Here is a 19,195-nt window from a genome sequence, read left to right as displayed (position 1 = left end):
TCTAGAGTCAATGCAAGAATTCGTGAGTACTTAGAAACAAATACTTTTGCTACAAAGTTCAATAGATTCCCATAAAACGGAAATAGCAGGTTTGTTGATGTGGGTCCAAAAAAAATTTTTTAAATGATTTTGGGGATTTGATTCAGTTATAAAACAAGTATATTTGGTACAACTTTGGTATGTGAATCAACTTTTAAGATTCAGCTATGTGATATTTATAAGAGATGCACTTCAGATGTAAAGGTGACAGGCTGAGAGTACAAGCATGGAAGAAGATGTCATGCAAACAGGAACTATAAAAATTGGAGCTATACTAATGTCAGGCAAAATAGACTAGGAAACAAAATGTTCCTAGAGATAAAGAAGGATATCTTCTAATGATAAGCAACAACAAACAACAAAGCCCCAAACTACAGGAAGCAAAAACTGACAGAATGGAAGGGAGAAACTGACAATTCAGCAATAATAAATGGAAATTTCAGTACCTTTCTCTGAATAGAACAGCTAGGCATTAATCGATGTGAATAGGAAACACCAACTGAACCTGATAGACAAGTAAAATAATACCAGAATATACATTTCTCCCGGGTGTACATGGAATATTCTCTAGGACAGATCATATGCGATGCTATAAAACAAGCCATAATAAGCTCAAAAGGATTGAAATCATACCAAATATATTATCCAATCAATGAAGTGAAACCAGGGAAGTTTGAAAATACTTTGAAATAAATGAAAAGACAATATACGAAAACATGGGGATGCAGTGAAAGCAATACTTAAATTTATAAACACATTTTAAAAGGTTTTGGGGCCATGTACGGTGGCTCCCAGCACTTTGGGAGGCTGAGGCAGGCGGATCACGAGGTCAGGAGATCGAGACCATCCTGGCTAACACGGTGAAACCCCATCTCTACTAAAAATACAAAAAAAAAAAAATTAACCAGGTGTGGTGACAGGCGCCTGTAGTCACAGCTACTTAGGAGGCTGAGGCAGGAGGATGGCGTGAACCTGGGAGGCCGAGCTTGCAGTGAGCTGAGATCATACCACTGCACTCCATCCTGGGTGACAGAGCAAGACTCCATCTCAAAAATCGAAAAAAGATCTTAAATCTTCTTTTCAACTTAAGACAATGGAAAATGGTAAACCAAACCCAAAGCAAGCAGAAAGAAGGAAGTAATTAGAACTAGAGCAGAAAATCATGAAATAGAGAATAGAAAAACAGTATAGGGCCAGGCGTGGTGGCTCACGCCTATAATCCCAACACTTTGGGAGGCCAAGGTGGGCAGATCACGAGGTCGTGAGCTGGAGACCAGCCTGGGCAATATGGTGAAACCTCATCTCTACTAAAAATAGAAAAATTAGCTGGGTGTGGTGGTGCACGCCTGTAGTCCCAGCTACTCAGGAAGCTAAGGCAGGAGAATTGCTTGAACCCGGGAGGCAGAGGTTGCAGTGAGCCGAGATCGCACCACTGCACTCCAGCCTGGTGAGAGAGGGAGACTCTGTCTCAAACAAAACAAAACAAAACAAAACAAAAAAAACAGTAGAGAATCAAAGACTGATTCTTTGGAAAGATCAGCAAAATTGATGAGCCGTTAAGTAGTCTGAACATAAAAAACTGTTTAAATTACTAAAATCAGGAATGAAAGGGAGACATTACTACCAACCTTTATAGAATGAAAAGAATTACTATGGAATGCTATGGACAATTGTATGCCAATGAATTAGACAATGTAGATGACATGGATAGATTCCTAGAAAGACACTACCAAAACTGACTCAAGAAGAAAAGAAAATCTGAATAGATGTACAGCAATAAAGAGATTGAATTAGTAATGGAAAAAACTACAAAATGAAAAGCGTAGGCCCTGATGGCTTCACTGGTGAATGCTATCAAGTATTTAAGTTGATACCAATTACTCACAAACTTCAAAAAGTAGAAGAGGGAACACTTTTTAACTCATTCTATGAGGTCAGTATTACCCTGATATCAAAACCAGACAAAGATAATCTCAAAGAAAACTACATACCAATCACTTTTAAATATAGATCCAAAATCCTCAAAACATACTAGCAAAATAGGATTCAGCAACATATAAAAAAGGATTTTGCACCATGACCAAGTGGGATTTATGCAATTAATGTGATGCATTGTATCAGTAGAATAAAGGAGAAGCATAGGATCATTGACAAAACTTACTCTCCATTCAAAAACAAACAAAAAAACCCAGAACTTCCTCAATCTGAACCTACAGTTGATATTATACTTAATGATGAAAGACTAAGACTTTCCCCCGAGAAAGCAGGGAATTCATGTTCTTGGATTGAAGGATAATATTAAGATGGCAATATTCCCTAAATTGATCTACAGATTCAATGCAGTCTCTATCAGAATCCCAGCTGACTTTTTGTTTGTTGCAGAGATTGACAATCTAATCTTTAAAGTCATATGGAAATCCAAGGGACCTCCAAAATAGCCAAATAGTCTTGAAGAGGGTCAAAGTTGGAGGACTAAAACATCCTGATTTTAAAACTAATTACAAAGCTACAGTAATCAAGACAGTGTGGTTCTAGCATAAGGATAGCATATTGGTCAATAGAATAGAATTTAAATCCTAAGAAATAAGCCCTTACATTTCTCATCAATTGATCTGTGACAGACTTGCCAAGATATCTCAATAGCGGAAAGTGTAGCATCCTCAATGAATAGTGCTGGGACAGCTGAATTCAGGCGTACCTCGGAGATACTGAGGGCTTTGTTTCTGGCCACTGCAGTAAACCAAGTCGTGAACTTTTTGGTTTCTCAGTGCATGTGAAAGTTATGTTTACACGATAGTGTAGTCTATTCAGTATGCAATAGCATTATGTCTTAAGGAGCATGCCTTAATTTTAAAATACTTTATTGCCTAGATATCTGAGCCTTCAGTGAGTGATAATCGTTTTGCTGGTAGAGGATCTTGTCTCAATGTTGATGGCTGCTGACTGATCAGGGTGGTGGTTGCAGAAAGTTGGGGTGGCTGTGGCAACTTCTTAAAATAAGACAATGAAGTTTGCAGCATTGACTCTTCCTTTCACAAAAGATTTCTCTATGTTGCATGCAATTGTGTTTGATAGAATTTTACTCACAGTAGAACTTCTTTCAAAATTGGAGTTAATCCCCTCAAAACCGGCTGCTGCTTTGTCAACTAAGTGTGTGTACTCTTTTCTAAAACTACCTCCTATGTGGTCATTTCAGTGAGGTTTGCAGCCTCTTCACTGGGAGGAGATTCCGTCTCAATAAACCACTTTCTTTGCTCATCCATAAGGAGTAACTCCTCACTCCACTCCTTACCTGTTCAAGTTTTATCATGGGGTTGCAGCAGTGCAGCCACATCTTCAGTCAGGATTCACTTCTAATTCAAGTTCTCTTGTTATTGCTATCACATCTGCAGTTACTACCTGAAGCCTTGAACCCCTTGGTTATCCATTAGACTGGAATCAACTTCTTCCAAACGCCTGTTAATGCTGGGGTGTTTTTTTGGGGGAGTGGGACAGGGGCTTGCTTTGGCACCCAGAGGAGTCTCACTCTGTCACCCAGGCTGGAGTGCAGTGGCACAATCACAGCTCGCTTTCTGGGCTCAAGTGACCCTCTCACCTAAGCCTCCCAAGTACCTGGGACTACAGATGCGCGCCACCACACCCAGCTAATTTTTAAAATATTCTGTATAAAGTCTTACCTTACTGCCCTTGTTCAAGGATGATCTTGAACTCCTGGGCTCAAGGGATCCTCCTGCCTCAACCTCCCAAAGTGCTGGGATTAGCCACCATGCCAGCCATAAATTAAAAAAAAAAAAAAAAAAAAAAAAAGCTGGGTGCAGTGGCTCACACCTATAGTACCAGCTACTTGGGAGGCTGAGGTGGGAGGATCGCCTGAGCCCAGGAGTTCAAGGCTGCAGTGAGCTGTGATCACATCATTACACTCCAGCCTGGGTGACAGAGTGAGACTCCACATCTAAAAACATCAGGCATTTACAATTATACTTCCAAGTGTGATCTTGAGCCTTAAGGTTTTACTTACTCTTACATCATCAGCATCTTCTTTTAACTTTGCCAGAAATCTGACTTCAATGAGAGTAACCTGATTACACATCTGAGTTGTCACAGAATATGCACAGAACGGCTTCAGTATAGCAATGCCGCCAATAAGAGAAGTTTAAAATTGTTTTCACAGTTCCTCTTGTCCTTGGGGTGGACCCATCCCAGGGCGTAAATTAAATTACTACATTGTTACATTACTTAGAATAGTTCCTTGGTGGTTAGGCCCCCGTTAGAAACCAAGTTAAGTTTATTTGTTTTCCTAACTTCCACTTTTAGAGGCTGCTTTAAAGAATGTGTTTGGTCTTTTGTGGCAATATGAAATATTTTTGAAATAGTAACCATTTTAAAACATTTTATCCTTGGGCTGGGCGCCATGGGTCATGCCTCAGTCCCAGCACTTTGGCCATAAGCACTCTTGCCTTTGAGGGGTCGACTTCCATTGCCTCTCACGTCCCTGCTGAAGCATGTGTACCTTTTCCCCGTGATGTACACAGCCTGGGGCTGGAAGTTGACAGCGGGGGATGCACCACCTCAAGTCCACCCGAGACATGGCTTCTGGTTTTAAGTCCCTATTAAATGTTTATTTCTGAGAAACTGAACTTGTCAGACTCTTTCTTCAGCCCCTTAGCTCCCTGGGTCTTTGGGGGCAGGTCTGCATATACCTGCTCACTGACAAACAGTATCTTTGGGACCAGCACCTCCAGGATTATGTTGGTCTCTCTTCCAGGAATCTACAGGAGGAAGGAAGCTAGACGTTGTAGCTGGTCTTGGAAATTCAACTGGTATTCGCAGTTTCCCTTTTTTACTAAGCACTTCGCTTTCCCCCTGTTGTTTTCCTGGAAAGATTCCAGGGGTGGAGGGTAGCAGGGCCATCTCAGGATAGTACCACAGCCCACCCACCGTCAGTTCCAACAGGCTCTACATGTTCCCATAATGATTTACCCGGATGTTTTAATCCAGTTAGTTAAGGAATTGTTAGCAGACAACCTGCAAAAAGCCTGGATATATAATACTGGGGGAGGTGGGCTTGGGGTCATGGTGGGGTCAGTGTCCCCATGACCTTGTGATTCTCACTCTTGGTCCAGACCAAAGCCTTCCCCACCCCGTGGAGATCCACAGCCCTGCAGGGCCTTGGGGACAATGTGTGGATAAGATTTCATGGCATCTGGATCCAGGTGGCTTCTTGCCTGTTGTGGTTTGCTTGTGAACTCATCAAAATGGCCAAACTTTTTATTTTACTGTATTATTTATGTATTTTGAGACGGGGTATCTCTTTGCTGACCAGGCTGGAGTGCAGTGGTGCAATCACGGCTCACTGCAGCCTGACCTCTCTGGTTCAAGTGATCCTCCCGCCTCAGCCTCCCGAGTAGCTGGGATTACAGGCACAGGCCACCATGCCCAGATAACTTTGGTATTTTGGGGTTTGTTTTGTTTTGTTTTAGACGGAGTCTCACTCTGTCACCAGGCTGGAGTGCAGTGACACGATCTTGTTTTGTTTTTTTTTTAGACGGAGTTTCACTCTTGTTGCCCAGGCTGGAGTGCAGTGGCTCAATCTCCAGCTCACCGCAACCTCCACCTCCTGGGTTCAAGCAATTCTCCCTGCCTCAGTCTCCCGAGCAGCTGGGATTACAGGCATGTGCCACCACACCTGGCTAATTTTGTATTTTTAGTAGAGATGGGGTTTCTCCATGTTGGTCAGGGTTGGTCTCAAACTCCTAACCTCAGGTGATCCGCCCACCTCGGCCTCCCAAAGTGCTAGGATTACAGGCCTGAGCCACTGCGCCCGGCTACCATCTTGGCTCACTGCAATATCCACCTCTCAGGTTCAAGCGATTCTTCTGCCTCTACCTCCTGAATAGCTGGGACTACAGGCTCGAGCCACCATGCCCGGCTAATTTTTGTATTTTAGTAGAGACGAGGTTTCATCATGTTGGCTAGGATGGTCTCGATCTCTTGGCCTCGTGACCCACCCTCCTCAGCCTCCCAAAGTGCTGGGATTACACGCATGAGCCACCGCGCGCCCCCCCCCCCAAGTTTTTGTATTTTTTGTAGAGACGGCGTTTCCTCATGTTGCCCAGGCCGGTTTCAAACTCCTGGACTCAAGTGATCCACCTGCCTCGGCTTCTCAAAGTACTGGGATTACAGGTGTGTGCCACTGTGCCCAACCAAAAAAATTTTTAAATCTTGTGTGGATATTCACGATGGTGGGGGGGGAGGGGAGAAGCCCTGCTCAAGCCACGTGCGGCAGTTATTTTTCCCGGCAAGGAAGTTTACTGGGAAGCTTCCCCTGAAATGGACGTGGACGTCTGGGTTCCCTGGGCACCTTCCCGGCAACACTCGGATCAGGGGACAAAAGGTGGTCTCTCTGGCAGAGCAGAAGGAATCAAAGCCGCTAGGTTATGTGAGCAAAACCAGCAGAAACCACAGGGAAAACAAGCCCAGCAGCGAATTTCCTGAAGCCCTCATTCCTTCCCCATTTCCGAGGAAGAAATCTACAATTACAGAGGGAAAAAACAAAAACTTTCCAATTTTAGCAGCAAATAACTTTGGCGCGTTTGCAATCTCGCCAGTCTTCAAGGAGTAGATAATGTTTATGCTTCTTAAACAGTTACAGAGCACAACAGGAAGAAAGACCTGCCAGTTTTGCTTCCAAATCCAGTTTACCTCTGATGCTGGCCCCATCTCTGTGCCACCCGCAGACTCTCGCACCTTCCCTCTCTCCCTCTCTCCCTCTCTCCCTCACCCCCTCACCAAATCTGGGACTTGGCACTGTCGGTCCCCCACAGGCATCAGCATTTGGGTGAGAAAATATCAGGCTCAAGCTGCTCTTAACCACGTTTATTGAGAGGGGCCGGGGAAGGGGATGGGACGGTCCGCCCCGTGGCGGGGTTTTCAGGCCCCGCGGGTGGGCAGCGTCTTGTCCTCAGGTGTAGCTACTCCACTCTCGGCTCAGCCGAACATTGTCAGGACCCCCTGGAAAGCAGAGGCCGAGCTTGAGGGCCCCCAAGAACTCAGGCCAGGGCGCGGCAGCGGCCGGCTCTGTCGGGAGTGGGAGCGGGGCGGGTCCGCTGGCGTCTCCAGGGTATGCGCACCCGCGCGGGGCCACCTCAGCCCTCCCCGCCCCTGCAGCTCGGATGTGCCCCACCCAGTTCCCACCGGGAAACCCAGGCTTATTCCAGGGACAGGGCTTGGAGGGGCTGGACAGGAAACAGCCCTGACGTAGGGCCTGGACACCTCTGGTGCAATTTTGAGGCTGGCCGGGAAGGGACGCCCGTGCAGGGAGGGTTCCCGGGGTGCCCACGTTACCAGCAGGGACTTCACGGCCCCCAGGGCCTCGGGGCCCAGCTCAGCCACACACTTCTGGGAGCCCTCTACGAGGTGGTTCACGGGGATGCCCAGGCTTGTCAGCAGGAGTTTCAGCAGGTTGAGGGTCCCGAGGGGGTTGAGGGTCCCGAGGGGGTGTGAGGCTGCCGAGGGGTTGAGGCTGCCGAGGGGTTGGCCGCGGTGCCGAGGGGGTTGGCCAGGGTCCCAGCCGCAGCCTCTGCTCCCGACTCCAGCTCAGTGACAGGCTGGGCCACATGCTTGGCCGAACCCACAAAGAAAGCAGCAGCTGCAAGCAAACAGGGAGGGGTCACCGCCTGCGCGCAGGGGTCCCCAGAAGGCGGGCCCAGGACGCGCCCCCGCGGAAGGCGCCCAGGAACCGTCGCGCCCTGCCCGGCTCCCTGACCGCCCTCTCCCTCCTTCGCCGAGGCCTGCCGGGAGCGAGCCCCCGGGACACAGGGGGCTCTGGGGAGGCGGCCCCGCGAGGACACGCTGCAGGGACACCAGAGTGGCCTGAGGGTGGCGGAAGGACCGGTGAACTCTGTGCCGGCTCTAGGGCGGGCTCCCAAAGGAGAGGACCCTCGCGCTGCACCTTGCAGGATGAGGGGACAGACGGCTGTTCCCAGGCCAGGGGCGGCCCCTGTCCTGGCTCGAGGCTGGAGAGAGCCCTGAGAGGAGGGAGGCCTAGGGCTGCAGGCGCGGGAAGCGCAGGCGCGGGGCCCCGGGACGGGCCGCGGGGTGGCGGAGCCCCCTGGGCGCTGGGCGAGGCTGGAAGGACCCTGGGATCCAGGATCGGCGCAGGCAGGGGCGGGGCACAGCGGGCGCCGCGGCCTCAGGCCCCACCGTGCGGGCCAGGAGCCCGGGGCGCTCACCGGAGCTGCAGAACAGGGCCACGCAGAGCCCCAGGGGGGCGGCGGTGAGCTTCATGGCGCAGGGGCTCGGGGCGCGCTGGGGACCTGCGGATGCCCGGGCCTGGCCACGGGGCTTCATATACCCGGTCCTCGCCCCTCCAGGCCGGCCTCGCCCATGCTCCTGAGAAAGCCCTCCCTGCTCCGCTCATGGCCGAGCCCTGGCCAACTTCCTGCTGCGGCCGGCGGGCCCTGGGAAGCCAGTGACCCCTTCCCTGCCTGGGGTACTTCCTCTTGGCAGGGGCTGGGACCCAGAGCTGGGCCGTCTGAGAGCAGGCAGGCCTGGCCTTTGTCTCCCCGAGGCCCACCCGGCCCGCACCTTCACTTTGCGGTCTGACCCCGTGGGCCTCACTGCAGGGCTGGGCCCTGGTGAGGCGGAGGTTCCCTCGCGCCAGAGCAGGTGCGCGGGCGGCGCAGGTCCCGGCTGGGAAACGGCAGCAGGTCGGTGGTCCCTGCCTCTGATCCCAGACCGTGGCAATGTCAGGCAATGGGGGTCCTCGTGGGCGCCTTCTGGGCTTGGGGAAGCCGAGGTGGAGGCGCCAGAGACGATCAGGCCTCATTCCTGGCCACCTCCCTGGCCGGGCCACAGGCAGCCATAGTTGCAACACAGAAAGAACTGGGGCGTTTTTCTGTCTTCGAAACTAGCCTCGACACCAGTGGATGGGCCTCGTCTGTTCCAGAGTCTCTCTAAATGTCCTCACTCGTCTGTCACTGCAGAAGTGTGACAGATGGAGAGCAAAACACTTTTTGAAAAGTTTTGTAAATGATACATAAATTAATTTGCTTTTAGCCCTTTTTTCCCCCTCTATTTTTTGACCCCAGGCATCGAGCATTGAGTGACTCACTTTTTGGTTCATGGCTGATCTCAGCATTCGTTGGTGCAAAGCCTCTCTTTTATTTTGTAAAGCGTAGCTGGCATGCATGGTACACTGGCTCCTGGTGGGAAGACCTGACTCTTCAGGCAGTGTCCTGGAATGCCTTTGCCATGGCTGATAGCATGTCTTATCCCTCAGCCACCCGGAGCTACTGCGGCCTCCTCCGCACCTGCAGACAGTTGTGGCTTGCTAACTGTCAGGAACAGGTGCACGCATTCACATTGTTCTGTTCATTTACGCTTTTCTTTTCTTTTCTATTCTTTTTTTTTTTGAGACGGAGTCGCGCTCCGTCGCCCAGGCTGGAGTGCAGTGGCGCGATCTCGGCTCACTGCAAGCTCCACCTCCCGGGTTCACGCCATTCTCCTGCCTCAGCCTCCCAAGTAGCTGGGACCACAGGCGCCACCACCACGCCCGGCTAATTTTTTGTATTTTTAGTAGAGACGGTGTTTCACCGTGTTAACCAGGATGGTCTTGATCTCCTGACCTTGTGATCCGCCTGCCTTAGCCTCCCAAAGTGCTGGGATTCCAGGCGTGTCGCTTACGCTTTTTCTTGACTATTTTGTTTGGGAGATTTTTGCATTATAAATCTGGAGTTTGGTTGTGTTGTGTTTTGTTGGTCATCATGGAAGTAATTTTAATGGGAAATACATTTTCTTTTTAAAAAACATTTTGAAATTAATTCCTTTTTTGGTGGTGGTAAAGACACTGCCTTGCCATGTTGCCCAGGCTGGTCTCAAACTCCTGAGCTCACACAATCCTCCCACCTCAGACTCCCAAGTAGCTGAGACTAGAGGTGACAGCCACCACACTCAGTGGATTTTGATTTTGTTTTTTGTTTGTTTGTTGAGACAGAGTCTCACTCTGTCGCCCAGGCTGGAATGTAGTGATGTGATGTTGGTTCCCTGCAGCCTCCACCTCCCAGGCTCAAGCGCTTCTCCCACCTCCGCCTCCCAAGAAGCTAGGGCTCCAGGTGCACACCACTATATCCAGCTAATTTTGCTTACTTTTTGTAGAGACAAAGTCTCACTATGTTGCCCAGACTGGTCTTGAACTGCTAGCCTCAAGCAATACTGTTGCCTCAGCCTCCCAAAGTGCTGGGATTACAGGTGTGAGCCACCACGCCTGACTTGATTTATTTTTATTTTTTGTAGAGATGGGGTCTCGCTTTGTTGACCAAGCTGGTCTCAAAATCCTGGCCTGAATCAATCCTCCCGCCTCAGACTCCCAAGGTGCTGCGATTACAGGTGTGAGCCACCCTGCACAGCCCATCTTCACCATCTTAAGGGTACATTCCATTAACATTAAGCAGATTCACAGTGTTGTGCAAACATCACCACAGTCCATTTCCAGAACTCTTTTCCTCCTGTAAAACGGAAACTCTGAGCCCATTAAACAACTCCTCACTCCCCTCCCCCAGCCCCTGGCACCACCATTCTGCTTTCTATCTCTGAATTTGGCACCGCCTGGCACCTCGTGAGTGGAATCAGGCAGTGTTTGTCTTTTGTGTCTGGCTTATTTCACTTAGCGTGATATCCTCAAGGTTCATTCACGACCTTCAATTTCCTTCCTTTTTAGGGTAGGATACTACTCCGCTGCACAGCTGTGCCACATTTTCTTCACCCATTCACTTCACCTGTGGGTGGACGCATAGGCGCTTGCATGTTTTAACTGCTGCTGTAATGCAGCCATGAACACGGCTGTACAAATGCCTCTTTGAGACCCTGCTGTTGGCTCTTCTGGGCGGCTCCTGAGAGGTAGAATGGCTGGAGCCTGTGGTATTTGCATGTGTCATTTGGCGAGGATCTGCCATCTCTCCCACAGCAGCGGCACCACGCTGCCTTCCCAGCAACAACGCACAAGGGTCCCAGTGTCTCCACATCCTCGTGATGCTTGTTCTTCTCCCGAGCAGGGTCTGGCGCCTTGGCCCAAGCAATCACAGTGGACGCATCTTGGGAGCTGACTTTGGGGCCACCTTTCCCCGTGCTGCCTGGGGACCGGAGAACACTGCCTGTGGGAAAGACCAGGTGATGTGGAGGCCAAGAGGAGGGGAGACGGTCATCCGTGGGTCCCCAGCAGCACTTGGCGTCCTGGCCACTCCAGCAGCCCCTTGCACCTGCCTCCAGGGATTCTTTGTCTTCAAAATAACCTTGCTCCCCCTTCCGGCTCTTGGTGCCTCGGGTGGATCTGTTCCCATTTCCCACAAGCCAGCAGGGTGGTGACAGGCCCTCGTTTGACAGTGCCCCAAGGTTTCAAATTCCAAAAATCCATCCTCCAGATCCCCAGAGAAACGTGTCCCCATTTCACCGCTGACAGGGCCAGAGGATGGGCTCTCCTCTCCTGAGCTGCCGTGGTCACCCCAGGCTGGGCCAGCCCCTCACCCCCACACTGGCTCTGGGGACCACGCCTGGCGAAGCCTCTGCAGCAGTTGGGGGTCAGGCAGGCTGAGGGTCTGGCCTGCGCCTAGACCTGCACAGCTGGGTCAGCGGCTGCCCCTGTATTCATTTCCTGAGGCTGCTGTGACAAGTCACCACATACCTGGTGGCTGAAAACAACACATTTACGCCACTCACAGGTCTGGAGCCCAGAAGTGTGGTGTCACAGGGGTGAAGGCGAGGTGTCCGCAGGGCCGCTCTTCCTGCAGAGGCTGGAGGAGCTTATCCACTCCTGGCCTCTCCCTGCTTATGGGGGCTGCCAGGGTCCCTTGGCTGGTGACGGCATCACTCCAGTCTCTGCCTCCCTGGTCACATGGCCTCCTCCTCTTGTGTGTGTGTGTGTGAGTGTGTGTGAGAGATGGACAGTGAATGAGAATGAGACTGTGTGTGTGAAGGGGAGTGAGTGTGGGTGTGTTTGTGGGTGTGTTTGAGTGTGTGAATGTGTGTACAAGTGTGTGTGGATGTGAGTCTGAGTGTATGTGGGAGTGAGAGTGTGGGAGGGAGGATAGGTGTGGATATACGTGTGTGTGTTTGAATTGTGTGCAAGTGTGTGTGAATGTGTGTGTGTATGGGTGGGTGTGAGTGTGAAACCTCTGCCGCCATCTTATGAGTGTGTGTGGTGTTGCATTTAGGGCTCACCTAGGTAATCCAGGACAGTCCTCCCATCTCACAATGACGCCCCCAATCAGGCTGCTGAGACTGTCCCTGCTGAGCTTAACATTCTAAGGTTCCAGGAGTTGGGGTGTGGATGGACCTGGGGGCTGCCATGCCCTCTGATTGCTGCCCTGCCCCTTGAAGGTCAGGCCAGGTGAGGCTTCCAGGGTGGGTGTCAGAGTCCACCCAGCGTGGGACGGGGCAGGTCACAGCGTCCTCACATCAGCCTGGCCTTCCCTGCCACTCCTGCTCGCAGCCCCTGCGGGCACAGCTCTGCTGAGACACTGGGAAAGTGCTTGGCACTGTCTGCAGATGACACGGTCAGCCTGTCCTGGGCGGTGTTTGCAGGGCATCTTTTGGGCCAAAACAAACACGCACACTTTGCTCGCTCCCACGAAATGCAGGAAGAGCTGGAAGGTAAAGAAGCACTTTGCGGTTCTGGGAAAGGGGCCAGATACTGAATTCGGGGCCCACTGAAGGACCTCAGGGCCTTGGAGCAGGGTACTCAGCCCCTGGGTGCTCCTGCTGGGGGAGCCTAGAGGCTCATGGTGCCTCTGCCCGGCCCACACTGTGGCGGTGCTTCCGCAGACACCTGTGGAGGGCTGTCCAGGCAGCAGATGCCCACTCTGATGCCTCCATCCCCCTCTCTGATGCCCTCCTCTCTGATGCCCCCTCTCTCTCTGAGGCCCCCACTCTCTGTGATGCCCCTCTCTTTGATATCCCTCTTTCTCTGGTGCCCTCTCTTCCTAATGCCTTCAGTACATAAATTATTAAGCAAACTGGGTTGAACTCCGGACACTCATGCCTCTCTGATGTGCTCACCTGGGCAGGTGAGTGCAGCTTCCCCCCAGAGCAGGCATCTTGGTGACTGCTCATTGCTGTAGTTTTCTGGGGCCCCTCCATGCCCACCGCTGCTCTCCTGGGATGGCTGGCTGTCATGTGGTGTCCTGGCGGCTGGGCCCTGGTTAGGTTAGCCCTCCATGCTGTAATGATTTTGGGCTTTGTGAAGAGTCTGTGGTGCTGTTCCAATAGAAACTGTTCTTCGTTCTATGTCTGCAGGCGCTGGACCCCGGCCCCAAGACCCCCTTCCTCACTCCTTCTGAGCAAACTTTCCTACCCGAAGGTGGGACCGATGGGCAGCCCTGGTGTCATCAGCTGGCACCCTGTGTTTCCCGATGGTCCTGGGACTCTTTCTCAAGGGACTTGTGGGGGCTCCAGGCCATAGCCTGGTCTCGGCCCCCAGCCCCGGTCAGCACAACCCCCAAGTCCCCCCGGGGAAGTCTTCCTGACCAGGGTCACCACAGCGGCCGGCAGCAGACCCCCCTCACGCTGCCCTGAGCAGGCCACAAGGACAGGCAGCTCGCCTGTTCCAGCGGGGACTCCGGGTTTCTCCTGTGCCAGTGGGAAGTGGTTTGGTGGGGAGCAGGCTGGGGTGTGGCAATGCCCGGCAGGTAAGGCCAGAGCAGGGAGTGCTGCTGCGCCCTCCCAGGCACCCTGGCTCACCTGCTGGGTACACAGAGGCGTGGAGCCCTGCCCACGGTCGCCCCATGAATCCCTGCCAGCACCCCCTGCGCAACCCCCGTCCTCCTTCCTCGTAGCTCGGCCCCGTGGGCCCTGGGGTGCTGGGCAGTGTCGTGGGCACATCCTGAGTGCCCGTCTGCAGCACCGTCCCCGGGTCAATATTGATCCGGCTCTCAACCACTTCCTTTTCCCCTTCCCTGTCCGGGGCCCTCCCCTGCTGTGGGGAGGGGGAGCAGGTTCCTGCCTTGTGGGTTCAGGGCATTTGGTGAAAGCGACAGAAAAGCTGACCCACATGGCTTAAGCGAAGACTGAAATTCCAGGAATGGCTCCGCCTTCAGGCAAAGCTTGATCCAGGCTCAAAGGATGTCACCAGGACCTCATACCTCATTCTCCTCTGCCGTCTCACAGCTCCCTTTTTTCTATTTTTATTTTTTTTGACAGAGCTTTGCTCTGTCACCAGGCTGGAGTGCAATGGTGCAACCTCGGCTCACTGCAACCTCTGCCCCCTGGGTTCAAGCGATTCTCCTGCCTCAGCCTCCCAAGTAGCAGGGACTACAGGTGTGTGTCATCATGCCCAGCTAATTTTTTGTATTTTTAGCAGAGCCGGGGTTTCATCATGTTAGCCAGGATGGTCTCGATCTCCTGACCTCATGATCCGCCTGCCTTGACCTTCTAAAGTGCTGGGATTACAGGTGTGAGCCACTGCGCCCGGCCTCTCAGCTCCCATTTTTTAGACAGTTGTCCTCCTTGGAGTGAGAGGCTGGCAGCCAGCAGTGCCAAACCTCCGATACTAATTTGGGCCCAGGCCCACAAGCGCTGGTGCTATCCCCAGGGCCCTCCCGTGAGGCTTGACCCCACTGCGCCAGGGACCGAGCTGCCCACAGCAGCCGCAGCCACCAAGGAAGCACGGGGTCTCATTACGTCTGGCTTCCCTGCTCCAGTCTGTTCAGTGAGGAAGGAGGCTGAGGAAGGGGTGCTGGCAGGGATTCATGGGATGAACCTGGGCAGGGCTCCACACCTCTGTGTACCCAGCAGGTGAGCCAGGGAGTCTGGGAGAGCCCAGCAGTGCTCCCTGCCCTCCCCACCCCAATACCATTCCACTGAGGAAAGCACTCCAGTCCACAGAGCCCCACTGAGTCCAGGGACTGAAGTGGTTTCCTGAATGGAATGGTACTGGGGTGAGAAGGGCATTGTCACCCTCACGATTCAGAAGAAACACAGCTCAGAGAACATCAGTGACCTGCCTGCAGTCCCCGGCAGTCTGAGATGGGTCTGCATGGTGCTCAGGCCACGCTCTTCACACGCCTAGCATCCCCAGGGGGTGGCAAGGCCCTCCCATTGACCTGGAAGGCACAGAATCCTGTGCTGCCTCCATGTTCCAGGGCTCGGAGCAGCCAGGCAGGGGTGAGAGTTGGGGGATCAGACCCAGGGGAGGTCCCAGCCCAGACTCCAGGCCAAGATCCCACCGTGGCAGAGATGCACTCGCTGCCGTCCCAAAAGCAAGGCCCTGCCCAAGTATTCCCTTCCGTTACTGCTGCCGCTCCGTGGAGACCGGCTGATGACTTCCAGGTACCTGGTTGTCCCTAGGGGAGGCCATGTCCTTCTCAGGGGAGCTGCCTCCTTCCAGGGCTGGGCAGTCCTGTGTGGCCCTGCTGCCCAAAAGCCAGCTGTGATGGAGCTCCTGGCAGTGCCTCAGCAGCCAGGGACAGGAGGGACCCTGGGAGCTGCCCGGCTGACTCCACCCCTGTGTCCCACAGAGGGGCAGCCCAGGCTGCCAAGGATGCTGCCCCAGGCATATTTCAAATCCCTTAATCCTCTCTCTTCGTGGCCGCCCTGGGCTCCTCCTCAAGCCCGGGTTCAGCCCCCACACCCTCTAGCCTCCCTGCCCACCGTGGTCAGGTTTACAGCACACGTGGCTGCCAGCGGCTCTGGTGGAAAGCGTAGGAGTTTCTGCTTCCCTCTTTGGACGCGCCCTGAGGGGAAGGTGGTGTCCTCCACTCGGCCCGGGAAGGGGGAATTGTCCCCTCTCCCCGTTGTGGTGGCTGCAGCCAGATACTCCTCCAGAGCAGAACAAGGGTGGGGGGAGTGGGGGGCGCTTGCTGACCTCGGACACCTCCCAGTTCGCTCTCAGGAGGGACACGTTTCCCCTACGCACATTGCTTTGAGGCTGGGCTCACCTTTCTTCCTGACAGTCCTGGAAGCTGGGAAGGCCAAGATCAAGGCACAGGCAGGTCGGGGGTCTGGTGAGGGCCGATTCCTGGTTTCCACACAGCTGACTTCTCACGCGGTGGAAAGGGGGCTAGGGAGCTCTCTGGCCTCCTCTTGTAAGGACACTGATCCCATTCCCAGGGGCTCCACCCTCATGACCTGCTCACCTCCCGAGGGCCCCGCCTCCTAACACCATCACACTGCGAGTAGGATTTTAACATGTGCATTTCAGGACACAAACCTTCAGTCCATCGGGCACATGGGAATGGGTGGGAGCGTGTGGTGTTAACTGTTGCATGGGTGGGTGGGGGAGTCAGTGTGGGTCATATGCCCCTGTTCACATCACTTGGTCGGAAGAGGGGCTTTTACCTGGGTGGGGTCTCCCCCAGCACCACTGGGGCCTTTTATCACCACAGCTCTGCAAGGTGGCAGTCATGAATGAGAAACCGAGACTCTGAGGGGAGGTGCTGGGCTCAGGCTCACCAGCTGCAGGGTGCCACGTCTGATATCCCATCCTCTGCTCCCAGCCCTGAGGAGCCCCCAGAGCCCAGCCTGCCCCCGGCTCTCTGCCCAGTGGCAGAGGAGACCCAGGCCTCATTTGGTGGTTGCCAAAGGCACAAAGGCAGCCCCCTCTCAGTGACGCTATGGTCCCCTCCCTGAATCCACATGCAGAGATCGGGGTGGAGACGGCCCCAGTGACCCGGGGACTGGCCAGCACCTTGGACACTGTGGCTGATTATCTGGACTAAGCACACAGCTTCAAGAGTCTACCGGAAGCTAGGTATAGTGAGCCCCTGTAGTCCCAGCTACTCAGGAGGCCAAGGCGAGAGAATCGCTTGAGCACAGGAGGTGAAGGCTGCAGAGAGCTATGATTGCACCACTGCACTCCATCCTGGGTGACAGAGTGAAACTTTGTCTCAAAAAAAAAAAAAAAAAAACAAACAAAAAAAACACAAAGTCGATGTGGGCCTACTGGGGTGGAGTGGCCTGGGAGTGGTCATGGGGTGGGGAAATGAGAGGGAGGGAGCCTGTCTTGGTGCTGGAAGTTTTTGGATTCCCTCTGCCCAAGCACAATGAGCATCTAGGGCGGGAGTCCTCCGGGGGAGCCCTCTGGTCTCCTAGCCCGCCAGTACCCCAGCACCCCTGCAGACCTGGCTGCTGCTCGTATGCTCCCCCTTCTCTTCTGGGCTCTTCCTCCCATCTGGACCTGGTACCTTCCCAGAACTGAGAAAGCCACAAAGACCCTGAGCTGGAGTCAGGCTCTTCGTCCCCATAATGTCCTCCCAGCCTGCCTGGGACTCTGGCTCAACCCCTCCTCAGCCAAGGACACCCAGAGCCTCAGGTGAGGCATCAAGGATGCAGGTCCCGGGGCGGCTGGAGAAGACCACTGAGGAAAGGCTTTTCCCCAAATATCCGATGTGGCTGTCCGTAGGATTCTGCACTGGATTCAGGCAGCTAATAACGGAGCTCCTCTTTCAGAGGGCCTTCCAGAGCCATCCTCGCACCCCTGGGGCTTCCCCCTGCAGGCTCGGCCAGACTCCTTCGAGATTCCTCCTTCTCAGAGCAAACATGTCAGTCAAAGACGTCAGCCCATCTCCGAATGCCCCTCCAGCCTTAAAATAAGAAACAGACCCAACTCTGGGCTCTCAGGCCCTAGGGCCCCGGTGGCCTCCTGTCCCACCTCCCACTCCCCTCCCTCCCTGTCCCTCTGGTCTTCCTCCTCCCTCTTCCTCACTCCACAGCAGGGGCTGTGGCCTTTAAGTTCCAACCCCAGGTCCTAGGACCATGTGTGGCTCTGAGCAGCCACCCAGGAGCTCTGCCTGCTGGACACAAACGCCCCATAGTGCCCCACACCATGGGGCAATAGCATCAAAGGACATTCGGACATGTCCTGGGCCCCAAACCTCCCCCAAGCAGGTGACAAAGGGCTCTTGGCAGAAATGAAGAGTGAAGGGCTGGGGTGGAGATAGGGAGGCATAGGTGAGCAGTGGCACCCGGAGAAGGGCTGGAGCCTGAGAGGAGAAGGTGAGAAGGTTCTTGGGAGGCAGGAGGGACCAAGGGGCCCTCACGGTGGGCACACACTGTAGCCTGGTATGACTCCTCCCTCCCTGCTCACTGGCTGTTTCCATCCACACAGCCTGGAGTGAGTGGTGCTCTGGGTGTGAGAGGGTGGCTAGAACCTGGAGGGACACTTGAGCCCAGCCCTGAAGGTCCAACACAGGAAGGACCAGAGGAGCCCAGAAGTGTGAGTGCAGCCCCACTAGGAAAGTGGTACAGGATGGAAGTGGGGAGGTGTTTCAATGACCACCACACAGGGGCATACTTTGGGCTTGGGGAGCAGCTCAGGCCTGGGCATGGGAGGACTCCCTGTTGGTGGACACTTGGGTTGATGCATAGGTCAAGGTCAGTGGCTAAATTCAGTCAATTATAATGGAAAGTTAAAATGTCCAAATCCAGCCTGGGTAACACAGTGAGACCTCATTTCTACAAACCAAACAACCAAAACAAGAAAAGCGGCCGGGCGCGGTGGTTCATGTCTGTAATCACAGCACTTTGAGAGGCCGAAGCCAGGAGTTCGAGACCAGCCTGGCCAACATGGTAAAACCCCACCTCTACTAAAAATATAAAAAGTAGCTGGGCATGGTGGCAGGTACCTGTAATCCCAGCTACTCGGGAGGCTGAGGCAGGAAATCGCTTGAAACCGGAAGATGAGGTTGCAGTGAGCTGAGATCATGCCACTGAACTCCAGCCTGAGCGAAAGAGCGAAACTCCGTCTCAAAAAAAAAAAAAAAAAAAAAAAGTCCAAACCCAATGTGGGGACTTTTCTGTATTCCCATTTAGATTACAGAAGCAAAAACAGCAAAAGCAACACTCCCGTCCCCAACACACACACAGACTGGCATCAGATTTATTATTATCTCTTGTTAAATATTTTCAATCTTTTCTGAGAACATGGTCTAGAAAGGCATAGTTGGTTTTCTTCCGGGTACATGCCTGGGTGGGCAGTGAGAAGAGAGGAGAGGTGCACACCGGGCAGGCTGGTCCTCTGCAGAGAACAGCCTCGGGCTCCTCTTAGGGAAGCCCGACAGGCCAGTCCCACGTTGGAGGAGGTGCAGAGGAAGGGGAGGTCCCAGGGACAATGAAGATGACCTTATACATGAGTTCAACGTATCCTGGAGTAACACCCACTGGGGAGGTG

The 19,195-nt window shown here is 53.3% G+C and overlaps 1 protein-coding gene and 1 long non-coding RNA gene across 2 annotated transcripts in view; both read right to left on the bottom strand.

Moving 5' to 3' along the window:
* Positions 1-6,900: 6,900 nt before the first annotated feature.
* On the bottom strand, positions 6,901-8,446 carry SCGB3A1 (secretoglobin family 3A member 1). The gene is made up of 4 exons (XM_017850227.1): positions 8,271-8,446; positions 7,597-7,687; positions 7,384-7,522; positions 6,901-7,050 (listed from the first exon to the last, which is right to left on the bottom strand). Exons 1-4 carry the CDS (start codon positions 8,386-8,388, stop codon positions 7,027-7,029), a joined length of 372 nt encoding a protein of 123 aa, XP_017705716.1. The 5' UTR covers positions 8,389-8,446; the 3' UTR covers positions 6,901-7,026.
* Positions 8,447-18,886: 10,440 nt separating this feature from the next.
* The window catches only part of LOC108514174 (uncharacterized), a 1,919-nt gene continuing 1,610 nt past the window's right edge, over positions 18,887-19,195 (bottom strand). Inside the window, exon 2 of the long non-coding RNA XR_001881150.1 lies at positions 18,887-19,146. This is a non-coding gene — a long non-coding RNA (uncharacterized LOC108514174). The remainder of the gene's footprint in view (positions 19,147-19,195) is intronic.

This window comes from Rhinopithecus bieti, unplaced genomic scaffold (genome assembly GCF_001698545.2).
Source record: "Rhinopithecus bieti isolate Rb0 unplaced genomic scaffold, ASM169854v2 scaffold_33891, whole genome shotgun sequence".
NCBI classification, from domain to species: domain Eukaryota; kingdom Metazoa; phylum Chordata; class Mammalia; order Primates; family Cercopithecidae; genus Rhinopithecus; species Rhinopithecus bieti.
The sequence above is the reverse complement of the archived record's forward strand: the minus strand, read 5'-3'. Positions and strand labels throughout refer to the sequence as shown.

What these genes read in the sequence shown, in the direction of transcription:
- SCGB3A1 (XM_017850227.1), bottom strand. Translation starts at nt 8,388, where the DNA reads ATGAAGCCCCGTGGCCAGGCCCGGGCATCCGCAGGTCCCCAGCGCGCC. An exon ending in GGCCCTGTTCTGCAGCTCCG is followed by an intron (nt 7,688 to 8,270) that starts GTGAGCGCCCCG and finishes GTTTGCTTGCAG; the next exon opens with CTGCTGCTTTCTTTGTGGGT. An exon ending in GGGCCGTGAAGTCCCTGCTG is followed by an intron (nt 7,051 to 7,383) that starts GTAACGTGGGCA and finishes TCTGCTTTCCAG; the next exon opens with GGGGTCCTGACAATGTTCGG.